At 45.1% G+C, this 13,399-nt stretch overlaps 1 protein-coding gene across 1 annotated transcript; it reads right to left on the reverse strand.

Moving 5' to 3' along the window:
- Positions 1-11,229: 11,229 nt before the first annotated feature.
- Positions 11,230-12,648, reverse strand: LOC104886396 (uncharacterized). The gene is made up of 2 exons (XM_057394794.1): positions 12,498-12,648; positions 11,230-12,320 (listed from the first exon to the last, which is right to left on the reverse strand). The coding sequence occupies exons 1-2, from the start codon at positions 12,646-12,648 to the stop codon at positions 11,230-11,232; spliced, it is 1,242 nt and encodes a 413-aa protein (XP_057250777.1).
- Between the last annotated feature and the right edge of the window lie 751 nt (positions 12,649-13,399).

A 13,399-nucleotide genomic window follows, 5' to 3' on the forward strand; every position in this document is an offset into this window, starting at 1 on the left:
TCTTAAAAATTTTAGGAACAAATAACTGAAGATATTAAAGGTAAGAGTTATGTCTATTAATGACTGTAAAAGTCAATCTCTTGAATTTATTAAAAACAAAAATAACATTGAAATATCGATATAATGAAGGTATATCGTCTAATAAATAACTCAACCTTATCGTTAAACTGAACTTATCATTTATGTATTGTAATCATTTATCTATTTTCTTTAGTTTATTTAGAGCCCTAAATTCAAAATACTACATACGTCTTACAATCAAACAGCAAGCATTCAAGTAGACTACTGTGAAAAAAAATCAGTTCATTATATTCTCAAAAGAAATGTCAGCATTTGACAGTCTCAATCACCCCATTTACATTCAACTAATAAGTCGTATAAGGTCACTTGGGGTAAAGTTGGCCCATATCTGATATGAATGGCTCATATTTTGCTCTTTGCTAACCACTTATTAATTATTGTAGCCTACGCTGTCCCTTCCTGTCAAGTTCTTTCTACTGTTGAATAAGTGCATTTTTTTTTTCTGTTATTGCCTTTATATCATCTAATACTTTTATTCTTCTTTTATAACATCTACATGGATTGGTCTTAGGTTGGTCTAGCAAATAGTAAAACTAGCTTTAGTTGGTTTTACCAATAGGGTAATTGGCCTTTGGAGTTGGTTGAATTGGTCTAGAATTCCAGACCAACTTCATCTCGGATGGAGTGCACACGCCAAATAATGAGATGCCGCGTGGCGAAGAAAACTGGCGGAATTAATTTTTTATTTTATTTCAAAAGTACTTAAACGTTGGGTTTAGAAGGAAAAGGGCGAAAAATATCGAGGAAGAAAGCACGAAGCTGTGTGTTCGACAAAGCCGTGTGGGGCAAACTGACAAATGTGTAATCAGTGGCTCTGACGCGCGTCAGATGCCACTGAACAGCAAATCCGTTGCTGTCAAGTGTGCAGGTTTGGGTTGGTTTCTCTGATTTAATTAAAACATTCATTTTTTAAAGTTACGAATTTTGTAATGGTAACAAAAAAATCACGTTAAAAAAAATTACAATGACGGTTATAAAATATTTTTATCTATAAATTGAGCCCAAATTTCATATATTTTACCACACCTCTTCCTAATATATTTTTTTTTCTAATTACTCTCTTCTACCTACTAATATTACTTAAACCAAGTCAATATTATGGATTCACATCATCCTAATTACTCCCAAAATAATCCAAACCACCCACAAAATCCCCAAAATAATTTCCAAATCGATCCAAGTGTGCTACAAAATCCGAAATTCCAATGAATGTTTATGTTTTTCCAAAGCCAATCGAATTACCAAAATTCTCAACAAGCTACACAACAATCTCCACAAAGTTCTAATCATCTATCCAACCAATAAGCTCAACCATCTTTTCCTATATCCCAACATATTTCATAACAACATGAACAACCTCAAAATGATGTAGTTGAAATCCAATCACAAAATTCAAAACACTCCTTCAAAAAAAAGCCACAACACCAAAGTTTCAATGGAGTGCAGATGAAGATCATGCACTCGTTTCGGCGTATCTAGAGTGCGGAGGAGATGTGTTGAAGGGAACCGACCAAAATGGTGATGGTTTCTGGGGTTCAGTATTTAATTTAGTGAAAGAGTCACGACGACTAAATCCAACTTTACACCCACGGACTTTCAAAGCTTTTATTAGTCATTGGAAAAAATCAACGGAGATGTAAATGCATGGGTCGGGATATATACCGAGCCCATTGTAGATGCGCTTAGTACTTAAGTTTGCATCTTTGCGAAATGCGCAAATGACTAATTTCTTATGAGTCACAAAATTGGTTTATTTGTCGCTAGCTTTGTACATGGTGGGTTGTTTACTCGTGCATCAATTTTCTTAGGCCCGTAAGTCAGTTTTTAATCTAAATTATTCTTATTAGGCTAAGGGCTTCTTCTCCCCGGCTTATTTTCAGTTCAGTTCAGTTCAATTCAGTTCAGTCCAGTTCAATTCAGTTCAGATCAACTCTAGACAATACTTTTACTACTCTCACATATCACTATTCATTTCAGTTCAGTTTAGTTCAGTTTAGTTCAGTTCAGTTCAATTCAATTCAATTTAGTTCAATTCAGTTCAGTTCAGTTAAATTCGGTTCGGTTCGGTTCAATTCAGTTCAGTTCAATTCAACTGTTTTATGCCGAAAAAAAAAGCCCTAAAAGAAAAAAAAACCAACTTAGCCGTGCTATATCTCGAGTATTTCGGCATAAAGGTTCTTGTAAAAGTTAGTCCCAACCTATCGCAGCTCAACCCCTTGGCCCAAAACTGGGTCACTATATACTATTCTAATCACTAATCCCCTCTAGAAAAAGGTAATATGATGATGGGGTATATTATGTATTGCAAATATGATTCAAGAGAATTTTCTACCTAATGCAACTCTAAAATGAGAAATACTATATGTTTCGGTTCGAAACGGTTAGCGTCCTCGCAAGAGTCCGCCAAGTCTTGAGAGCTCACGTCCTTGCTGGAAAGCTGCACAGGATGCAAACGTAAACTACCCTCGGGGTGGTTTTGAGGAAACCCCCTCCGACGCTCAAGTCAGATATTTGGACCAATAGGATGTAGAGAGAGAAATAAGAGAGAGAGAGATAAGCTATTTTTAGTGTGTAAGAGAATGTACCTGCAGAATAGTACTATTGGGGTATTTATAGAAGTACTATTCCTCTGACAGGACGTATGATCCTTTGACACGTGTAGGGCTATGACGCATTTGACAGGTGGGAAGATTCCCTCTATTTTGTCTTGTTAGGCGTCCGCCAACACTGCCGGTCCCAGGTGATGAACTGGCTCGAACGATCCCTTTAATGGTTTTATCGTACTCGCGTCCATAAGTAAATTCGCGGTCACTAGTTAGAAGGCCGTTAATGAACTTGGGTTATACCCATACAACTAGCCCCCCAGCATCTTTTGTGGTCGCGACCACTGAAGATGTTGTCGGATGGACGCGGACATTTTTGTGACGGTATTTTTATATTTCTTTTTACTTTTATCTTGATCCTTTGTCTTTTCTTAGTGGGGTAGGTTCGTGGAGTGCCACGTGTCGTCGTAGGGAGTTGAAGAATTTCGAAAAGTTAATGATTACCTTTTCCGAAAATCCCGCCCAAATGCTTTATTAGGTTTTAGTGTAGTATCGACACTTGGCACGCATCTGAGAGGAAGTTGAAGAGTTTACTTAATCTTGGCCATTCACCTTGATATAAAAGCAAAAGGCGGTTTATTTTTGGAATTTTTATCCTCTTACTTACAAAAAATCCCTTTCTTCTTTCTCTTGCTCTTCTGACACAACCTCCATTGTTCGAACCTTCTCTCCTCCAAAACTCGACTTCTAGCGCTTAGCTCTTGCTGAAAAGTTCACCATTTTCTTAATTTCTTCGTCCCGGTTCTTGTGATACTAAGAATTTCGCATTTCTCCGACCTGCATTGCCTGGGTTTGCGCTTTGCTTTGGCTTTTGTGGTTCCCTGGTAATTTTTCGGTCCCAGGTATAAGCTTTTGGTGTTGCTTTTGCTGTTTTCGGAGTTTCATCTGTCTTTTCGGCAAGTTTTGCTCTTTGTTTCCTTGCTTTTTTCCGGCGACCTTTCGTTTCCAGGTAATTCTACCCCTTTTTCTTTTTCTTTCTTTAATTCTTTTTTCTTCGCGTTTCGTTGTCATGTCGGACCAATCTGATAGCCAAAATGTCGATGAAGTTTTTATGACTGAAAGTGATCCCTCCTCCCCCTCTATTGCCCAAACTTCTGAGCCTGATCTCAGCCCTGTAGGGAGAACTAGGCTGTTAGCGGACATACCCCCTACAACCGATAGAGAGAGAGAGTTGAGATCTAAATTCATTAATGACCCTTCTACTCCTGAAGAGCACAATTTGACTATGAGGTATCTGACCGCTAGCCAGAGTGGCGACAAGCAGACGCTTAGGGAACTCAGACATCAAATTCTAGCTAGGCGCACCCGTAGACATCCACCTTCGGATGCCGTCCCTGGTCTTGACGTTCTTCCTCTTAGGGAACATGCTTGGTTAGATAGTTTAGCGGACGCGGGGGTTAGAGTATCGTCCAACTTTTACGACCGTTTGCAGGAGTATGCGACTCCTAATCCCCCTATTATTGATTTAGGTGACGACAGTGATTCACCTGCTATGGCCCAAGAGGATAATGCTGAGGTTGTTTACCAGCGTCGTACTGGGGTGGCGGCTTCTAAGGCTCCAATAGTTGAAGAAAATTCTCAGTCTGGCCAAGAAGAGGCTGATGAGGTTGGGCCGGGAACGAATGCTCTTTGGCTTCCTGAGGACGCTTGCAATGGTCCCCTTTCCGTAGTTATAGACGAGCAGTGGCGTCGGGATGCTTTGGAGTTGAATTATCCCCGGGTGGCCCGAAACTTATATCATATGCCGGCCCCTTACCGATTGGTCGTCCATCAGAAGGATCCATTATAACGGATTGCCCACCCGGTCACGTAGCCGTCTATACCCACCATTTTGAGTTTGGTCTTCGCTTCCCCTGGATTCTTTTGTGGTGAAGATCCTGAATGCCTTCAATGTTTGTTTGGCGCAACTGACTCCTTTGGCCATTCGCAACCTCATCGCGTACATCTGGGTGGTACGCTTCCTTGACTTTCCCCAGACCGTCAACCTGTTTCGCCACCTTCATTGGTTGAAGAAGAATGGGTCCTCTCGTTTAGCTGGATGGTGGTCTCTTATGACGGCCGACAAAAAGATGACGGTCCAGCCTAAGATGACCAGCTTGAAAGGCTGGCAGGACGCTTTCTTCTGGTTGCGGGTGCCGGATGATTTTCCCGTGCGCCGTCATTTTACAGAACCTGCCCCTCACATGGAACAGCTAGCTCTGAAGCCGTTAACTGATGAAGAGTTAGCGGCCTATGATTACTTTGCCTCTGCTGACTATGATACTACTTTTGACGACGGGAAGGTCGTTAGGACCAAAGAGCCTTCCATCTGGCTTCCCCATACCAAGTATATCTTAGGAGACAGGCCGTTGTCGGCTCTCCTACTTTCTCCTGCTTATGAAAATGGTAAGTGTTGTTGTCGGATTGGTCCGTCTGATGGCGGTGGTATACATATAATTGTTCATCACCATTTTTTTTTTTTTTTTTTTTTTTTTTTTTTTTTTTTTTTTTTTTTAAACCGTTTTGGCTTATTTGTTTTGCAGGTCTTGATCATCTTGACCTTGACATTCTCGGCGTCGATAGTGACTTTCGGCCGCTAACACACCTGCCCGGTCCTCCATCCTCTGACTACTTGACCATGCATAACTCTACCAATGGTCGCAGGGGAGGGAATCGTCACGGACCCCAAACCGTCCGAAGAGGTCGCGGTCCCTCCGTCAGCACTCGCGTCCCAATTGTCGCATCTACCTCAGCTGCCAATTCTCCCACTGTTCCCCCTAGGCCTTCAATCACCAGGACCGTTAATAGGGGTGGTTCAGTGAATAGGAGACGTTCTCGGGAGCAAACCGTCGAAGATTCTGCTGCCAATAAGAGGCAGGCGGTAGAGGGTGCTGGTACCTCTGCCGCGAACGAGGTGCTGGTGGAGGACTTGGATCCTTCAACTGAAGAGGCTCCAGCGGAGGGCGCTGCCGTCGCTGGTGCTGGCGTGGCTGGCGGTGGTTCTCTGGTTTCCCAGACCACTTCTTCCATCAAGGAGAAGTTGAGGGAGCTGATTGCTACTCCTAGCTTCCTTTCCAACCTTTCTCCGGGGATCTTTTATAGGTTTCGGGAATGGATTGAGAAGAAGGAGGTGCCGCTAAGTGACACGGTGGCGGCCGCTTTCGCTCCCCAAACTGTAACCCCCGGTAAGATCTACCAGCCAAACTGGGACGTCAGGGAGGATGAATCCTTGTACTCTGACATCCCTGAGAACGGTGGCATTCTTGCCTACCGTATTCTCAAGGGTATGCAGCTGCCCTTGGACCGTCCTTCAGGCTCTCTGAAGACTCCTGCTGCTAGGCTGGCTCATGACCAGTTAGTGGTATGATTTTAACTCCTTTTTCTTCTCTTCCTTTTTTTTTTTTTTTTTTTTTTGTTGGCGTTTTAACCTCCTGTTTATTTTCGTAGGCCAATAATGCTGCTATTGAGCTGATAGAGCAGTACTTGGAGTACCAGAGGCTGGCGGACTCCTACAAGGCCTCGTTGGAGACATGCCAAGAATTACTTCAGGAGGCTGAGAAGAAAGTGGCGCCTCTGGAGGATGAAGTGGCGACCTTGAGGGACAGGGCGGCACTCCTGGAAGAGACGGAGGAGAATGTTAAGGCCCTGACTAAGGCTGTAGAGGCTGCTAACTCTGAGAAGGACATTGCCGTCCTTGAGGCTTCTACAGCTGAGGCTCGGGGTGCCGCCAAGGCCGTTGCTGACTTCAAGGCCTCTGATGAGTACGTGGCTGAGCTTCACAAGCGGTACGATGGCGGCTGGGCAGCTGCCATGAGGTGCGTCTGCAAAACCGTTCCTGGTTTTGACTGGAACGTGATTGAAGACGCTCACGCTGCCGGCCAGCATCTGTCTCCGTTCGAAGGGGACCCGAATTTTGCCGACGAGGACGCTATTGCTGATGTCGACCCTCGTGATTCTGAAGCCCCCCCTTCTTGAAGTTTTTGGCGGCCATCTCTTAGCTCCTCTTGTTCTTCAAACAGTTTTTAATTTCTTATTTTTCATCCTGTAAAGACTTCAGATTTTGTAATATTGTAATCCGCCGTTTGTTGGCGTTTTTTGGATAATTGCTATGTTTAATTTTGCTGAGTACTTATTTGGACTAAAAGCCTTTTCTTTTAGATTGGCCGCCACAGTATATCTTTTTGTAGTTGGCCGCCATGCCAGTAGCTTTTAATCTATGAAGTACTTTTGTTTATTTATCATATTTCCTGCTTTTGTTCTCCCTTGCTTTTTCGCGTTCACAATGTTCGTCGCGTCCGGCTTTGATTATGTCTTTATCTTAGGTGTAGGGTCCATGTGACCGCAAAATATACTTAGCCTGTGGTATAGTTTTTTTGTTTTTGTGCGCTAGGTCTGTCATGTGACCGTGAATGCGCTTAGCCTGTTATATGGCCTTTTGCTTCGTGTGCTAGGTCTGTCATATGACCGTTAATGCACTTAGCCTGTTATGTGGCTTTAGTTTCGTGTGCTAGGTCTGTCATATGACCGTTAATGCACTCAGCCTGTTATATGGCTTTAGTTTGTGTGCTAGGTCTGTCATATGACCGTTAATGCACTTAGCCTGTTATATGGCTTTAGTTTGTGTGCTAGGTCTGTCATATGACCGTTAATGCACTTTATTTTTTCCGACAAAGATACGATATAATAACAAACAAGAGAATTTATCAGGACGCTAGTGTAGGTTTTATTATCTGTGTAATTCAATCAAGGGCTCTTGGCCAATTACAATTATTGCCTACACATAATATTTTTTCAGAACATCCGCATTCCAGCAATTCTTGAGTTCTTTTCCGTCCATATCTTTAAGGATAAAGGAACCGGGGCCTATCTTCTTAGCGATTATGTACGGGCCTTCCCAGTTTGCAGTTAGCTTCCCCTCAGCATGCGCTTTACCAGTGGCGGCTGTTCTCCTGAGGACGAGATCATTGACCTCCAGCTGTCTTTCCCAGACTTTCTTGTTGTAGGCCTTGCTAATTCTGTTCTTGTAAGCAGCCGCTCTTAATTCCGCCATGAGCCTTACCTCGGGCAAGAAATCCAGACTTTCTTTAAGAGCCTGCTCATTCGCGTCTAGATCCTGATGTTTCACCCGGTATGAGGGCAGACCCACCTCGACCGGCAACACTGCTTCTGCTCCGAAAGCCAGTTTGAAAGGATTTTCTCCCGTCGCTTCTTTTTCTGTTGTTCTGTTCGACCATAGGACGGCAGGCACCATATCTGCCCATTTTCCCTTAAATTCATCCAGCTTCTTCTTTTAGGGCGTTTAGGATTTGTTTATTCGCGGCCTCTGCCTGGCCATTGCTTTGTGGGTGGCACACAGCTGAGTATGCGAATTTTACTCTGTACTCTGCCAGGAAAGCTTGGTTGGACGACAGTCAAACTGGACGCCATGGTCGAAAACAATAGCCATGGGAATCCCAAACCTCGTCATTATATTCTGCCAAATGAATCTCTTGACTTGGTGGGCTTTAATTTGAACTGTCGGTTCTGCTTCTATCCACTTTGTGAAATAATCTATGCCCACTATTAAGAACTTCCTTCCCCCGTTGCTTTTGTAAATGGCCCCAGGATATCCATCCCCCACTGCGCAAACGGGATGGGGCAAAATATGGGCTGCAAATCATTGGCTGGCCTGTTGATGACGGGAGCAAATCTTTGACATTTATCACATTTTTTGACATAGCTCTGAGCATCCGCCAGCATGGTTGGCCAGTAGAACCCTGCCCTTAGCGCCTTTAACGCTAAAGCTTTTCCTCCGATGTGATTGCCGCAAACGCCCTCGTGTATTTCCTCCAGTATCTTTTTCGCTTCCCATGCCGTTGCGCATTTTAGTAGAGGCAGGCTAAATGACTTTCTGTATAGCTCGTCATTGTATATGATGTACCAGTTTGCCTGTCGTCTTAACTTCTTCGCGGCGAAGGGATTGCTTGGGAGCGACCCATTCAGTTTGTACGCCACCAACTCACTGAACCATTCCCCCTGCTGATTTACCATGTTGACGGTCACAATCTCTTCTAAAATGCTCTTGTCTTTTTGCATGTCTATGGTGACCGTCCTTTCAACGTTGAATGAATTGGAGCTGGCTAGCTTAGAAAGAGCATCTGCTTTTGCGTTCTCTGCTCGCGGTATTGCCTGCACTTCAAAACGTCGAAGTTGAGCTATCAACTCCTTTGCTTTCTGCACATACTTCACCATGTTTACCCCTCTAACTTCAAAATCCCCTTTTAGCTGGCCGCTAACCAATTGGGAATCAGTCTTTAGTAGTACTTGCTGGGCGCCAGCCGCCAAGCACATTCTTCAGCCGCTATGGCTGCTTCATATCCGCTTCATTGTTTGATGCTGGGAAACCGAATCTGATAGCGTACTGGAAAGTGTTACCTTCCGGGCTTGTCATTACTATACCGGCTCCCGAGCCGCTATCAGCAGCGGATCCATCTACCTCCAACAGCCAACTTTCTTTCTGCTCTATTCTCTTCTTCTTCTATACGAGGCCTCCACCATGAAATCCGCCAAGGCCTGAGCTTTAATGGCGGTTCTGGGCTTGTATTGAATATCATACTCGGATAGCTCTACGGCCCATTTCAACAGACGACCGGAGCTATCCATCTTCTGGAGAGCTTTTTCCAGTGGTTGATTTGTGAGCACCTGGATGGGATGGCAATCGAAGTATGGCCTGAGTTTCCTGGCTGCTATGATGACCGCCAAGGCCATCTTTTCTACCAACTGGTAACGGCTTTCGGGCCGTTAAGGATATGGCTTATAAAGTATATGGGGCACTGTCGTTTCTCCTTCTCCACCAATAGTACGGCCGCGACCGTCTTTGGTAACGCTGAAACATATAACTGCAGTACGTCCCCTGTTTCCGGTCTTGTGATTGTAGGTAATTTTTTCAAGTGCTCTTTCACAGCCGCGAAAGCTTTGCTCTGGTTTTCCCCCCACTCGAACTTTTTGTTTCCCCTTAACAAAGCGAAGAAAGGCAAGGCCTTGTCGGCTGACTTGGAGATAAATCGAGTAAGTGATGCTCTTCCTGTTAACCTCTGGATGTCTTTCACCCCCTTAGGTTCTGGCAAGGTCATGATTGCCTGAATCTTTTCCGGATTCGCATCTATTCCTCTTTTGCTGACAAGGAAACCAAGAAACTTCCCAGCCTTTACTCCGAACACACATTTTTTAGGATTAAGCTTCATCTGGTACCTTCTCAGCGTTCTAAATGTTTCAGCCAAATCCTCTAGGTGCTCGCGGTCAGATTTACTTTTGACAATGGAGTCGTCAACATAAGCTTCTATGTTTCTGCCTCTCTGATCCGCAAATACCTTATCGACCAACTTCTGGTAAGTGGCTCCGGCATTACGAAGCCCAAAAGGCATCGCCTTGTAGTTGTAAACTCCACAATCTGTTATAAATGCCGTCTTCTTTCTATCTGCTTCAAGTAGACTGATTTGATGATATCCTGAGAATGCATCCATAAAGCTGAGCAGAGCATGGCCGCTAGTAGAATCTACTAGCTGGTCTATCCTAGGCAAAGGATAGCAGTCTTTTGGGCAGGCCCTATTGAGATCCGTGAAGTCCACACACATTCTCCCATTGGCCGTTGCTTTCTTTACCATAACGACGTTAGCCAACCATTCTGGGTAGTCACATGGCTCGATAAACCCTGCCGCTAACAATTTATCTACCTCCTCTTTTATGGCTTTATTCTTGTCTGCCGAAAAATTTCTTTTCTTCTGCTTGACTGGGCGGACGGCACCATCCACATTTAAGCGATGGACAATTACAGAGGGATCTATCCCTGGCATCTCATCAGCGGAGAACGCGAAGACGTCTGCATTCTCTCTTAAGAGTGCTACCAAATTGACCCTCACCTCCGGATCTATATCCGTCCCTACAGCCACCGTCCTCGCCGGATCCTCTGCTAGCATTTCTTGTTGAGTTTCCCCATCAGGCTTCGGCCTTGGCGTATCCTCTGGCCTGGCCTCTAACTCCTCCATTGATATTTCCATCATTTCCTCCTTATCTTTTTCTGACCCTTTCTCTCCTTGTTCATTCATCGCGGCCCTTCTTTGAGCCCTTCTTTGCTTTCTCCCGGGTGGATTTGCTTCTTCCACTGGCATCCTCCTAGCTGGCTTTGCTCAAGGTTGTCAAATAGCATGACTTTGCTGCCTCCTGGTTCCCCCTAGCTTAGCTGTCATCCCTTCATTAGTGACATACAGCATTGTCAGATGATAAGTGGAAACGACACCTTGGACATCATGTATCAGAGGGCGTCCCACTATGGCGTTGTAGGCCCGGGACGTCTACCACCAGAAATTCAGTCATGATATCCCGGACTTCATTGCCGTCTCCTATCCGGACCGGGAGGCTCACCAAACCCTCTGGAGTTACAGACGCCCCGGTGAATCCAATCACAGGATACGGACTGGCTTCAAGTATTCTCGTCCTATCATCAATTTTTCGAACGTTGAGAGATACAGGATGTTAGCTGAGCTTCCACCGTCTACCAGGATCCTATGGACCAAACAATTCGAAATTCTTAGAGTGACCACCAAGGGTCATCATGAGGGAAGACCACATGCTCTGCGTCTTTCAGCGTGAAAGTCATTGCCGGCATGGCTGGCGGATGCCTCCACTTCATGCTCTCATTGAAATTGACTTGGTGCCTGAATTCCTTCAGGCTGGCTTTGGCTCCATTCACACTACCTCCATGAATAGGCCCGCCACTGATGACGTGAATTTCACTTATCCTTGATTGAACGTTTTTGTTGACTGGTTTCACCAGATCTCCTTCTTTCGTCTGTGCTTTATATTGGCTGAAATAGCCCCTTCTCAACAAATCTTCTAGATTGTCTTTCAAGTGACGACAATCTTCCGTGACATGGCCGTGATCCCCATGGAAATCACACCATTTGCTTTTATCACGATTTTTGTGGAACATAGGTTTAGGACGCTGCCATTTGTCGCTATCCTTGTTCTTCAAAAAGATCTGACTTCTTGAGGTAGTCAGCTGGGTGTACGCGTCAAATCTGTCTCTGCGCTCACCTCCTTCCCGAACATTCCTCTCACGATCCCTACGATCGCGGTCATATCTTTCGCCATCCCTTTCTCGTTCATCTCCTCTTTTTACCATATGCGACTCTTGTCGTCTATCGTCTCGGGCGCGATCAGATTCACGGCCCTTATCTTTCTTTTGCTTGTCCTCTTTCTTCTCAGATTCACGGTTACCCACAGCTTTGTCAAACTCTTCCCCTCTGATATAATCATTTGCTTTACCCAGGACGGGACCCAGAGTGGTGTAAGATTTACGACCCAGATAATTTCGAAATGGTGACCCCTCCTTGAGGCCAGTCATCAAGGCTAGCACCGCTACATCTTGCTGTAAGCGTGGAATTGAAACGGCTTCAACATTAAAGCGACCGATATAGTCCCTTAAACTTTCATTTGCCCCCTGTTTGACAGACAATAATTCTCCCGTAGTACGCTCGCGGCGCCTATTACTGACAAAGTGAGTACTGAATGTGGACGACAACTGGGAGAAGCTAGAGATGCTACCTGGCTTTAAACTTTTGAACCAAGTCTGGGCTATGCCTGTCAATGTGGACGGGAAGACCTTGCACCATATGGCGTCTACATCAGTGTAAAGGAACATGTGACTTCGTAAGCAGCCACGTGGTCATCTGGATCCGAAGTGCCATCATACTTGGAGGTTGGCATCTTGATTCTCGTCATTGGATGGTTCAAAATATCCATAGTGAAGGGGGGAGCTTAGGCTTAATGAGTAGGTGACCCCCATCGAATAGTTACTAGCGCCTGAGGCACTGTACTCACGACGGGAGCCACCCTGGGCCTCTTCCTCTGAATGATACAATTCTTCTGTCTCCAGAATGTCTTCTTCATAGTCTGACTGATCGATCCTTTTTTCCATCTCTCGCCCGCTAGGGTTCAAAGATCGCATTTTCCGGAGGGGGTGCCGTCCGCGTTCCTACCGGCCGTGACCAGTGGTCGCTTACGTGCACCGCCAGCAGGTTGATTGGGTGTGCTTTGTTGGGGGTTGGCAGTCAACATTTGAATGAAAGAAGCCAGGGTTTGCAGCTGTTCAGGTGAGAATTGACTGAGCTGAGCTAAATTGAGAGGTACATTACTATTTGGTGTCTGTCCCTCGGGAGATTGGTAGTTGAATTGTGGGTTTCCTATCGCCCCTGATGACTGGCTGCGACGAGGTCTGGCCGACATCCTTATCCTTGGATCCTTGATTTGTGTTGTTTACGTCACCCATGAGTGCTTTCTTCGCTAAGGTTGGGAGGCCCCTCCTTCTAGCGCCAAATTGTTTCGGTTCGAAACGGTTAGCGTCCTCGCAAGAGTCCGCCAAGTCTTGAGAGCTCACGTCCTTGCTGGAAAGCTGCACAGGATGCAAACGTAAACTACCCTCGGGGTGGTTTTGAGGAAACCCCCTCCGACGCTCAAGTCAGATATTTGGACCAATAGGATGTAGAGAGAGAAATAAGAGAGAGAGAGATAAGCTATTTTTAGTGTGTAAGAGAATGTACCTGCAGAATAGTACTATTGGGGTATTTATAGAAGTACTATTCCTCTGACAGGACGTATGATCCTTTGACACGTGTAGGGCTATGACGCATTTGACAGGTGGGAAGATTCCCTCTATTTTGTCTTGTTAGGCGTCCGCCAACACTGCCGGTCCCAGGTGA

This window comes from Beta vulgaris, chromosome 5 (assembly GCF_026745355.1).
Source record: "Beta vulgaris subsp. vulgaris cultivar EL10 chromosome 5, EL10.2, whole genome shotgun sequence".
In the NCBI taxonomy this organism is placed as follows: domain Eukaryota; kingdom Viridiplantae; phylum Streptophyta; class Magnoliopsida; order Caryophyllales; family Amaranthaceae; genus Beta; species Beta vulgaris.

Excerpts from the sequence above, each read along its gene's own strand:
- LOC104886396 (XM_057394794.1), bottom strand. The coding sequence starts at position 12,648 with ATGCGATCTTTGAACCCTAGCGGGCGAGAGATGGAAAAAAGGATCGAT. Across the intron at positions 12,321-12,497 it reads GTACAGTGCCTCAGGCGCTA|ACGCCATATGGTGCAAGGTC; the intron begins GTAACTATTCGA and ends ACACTGATGTAG.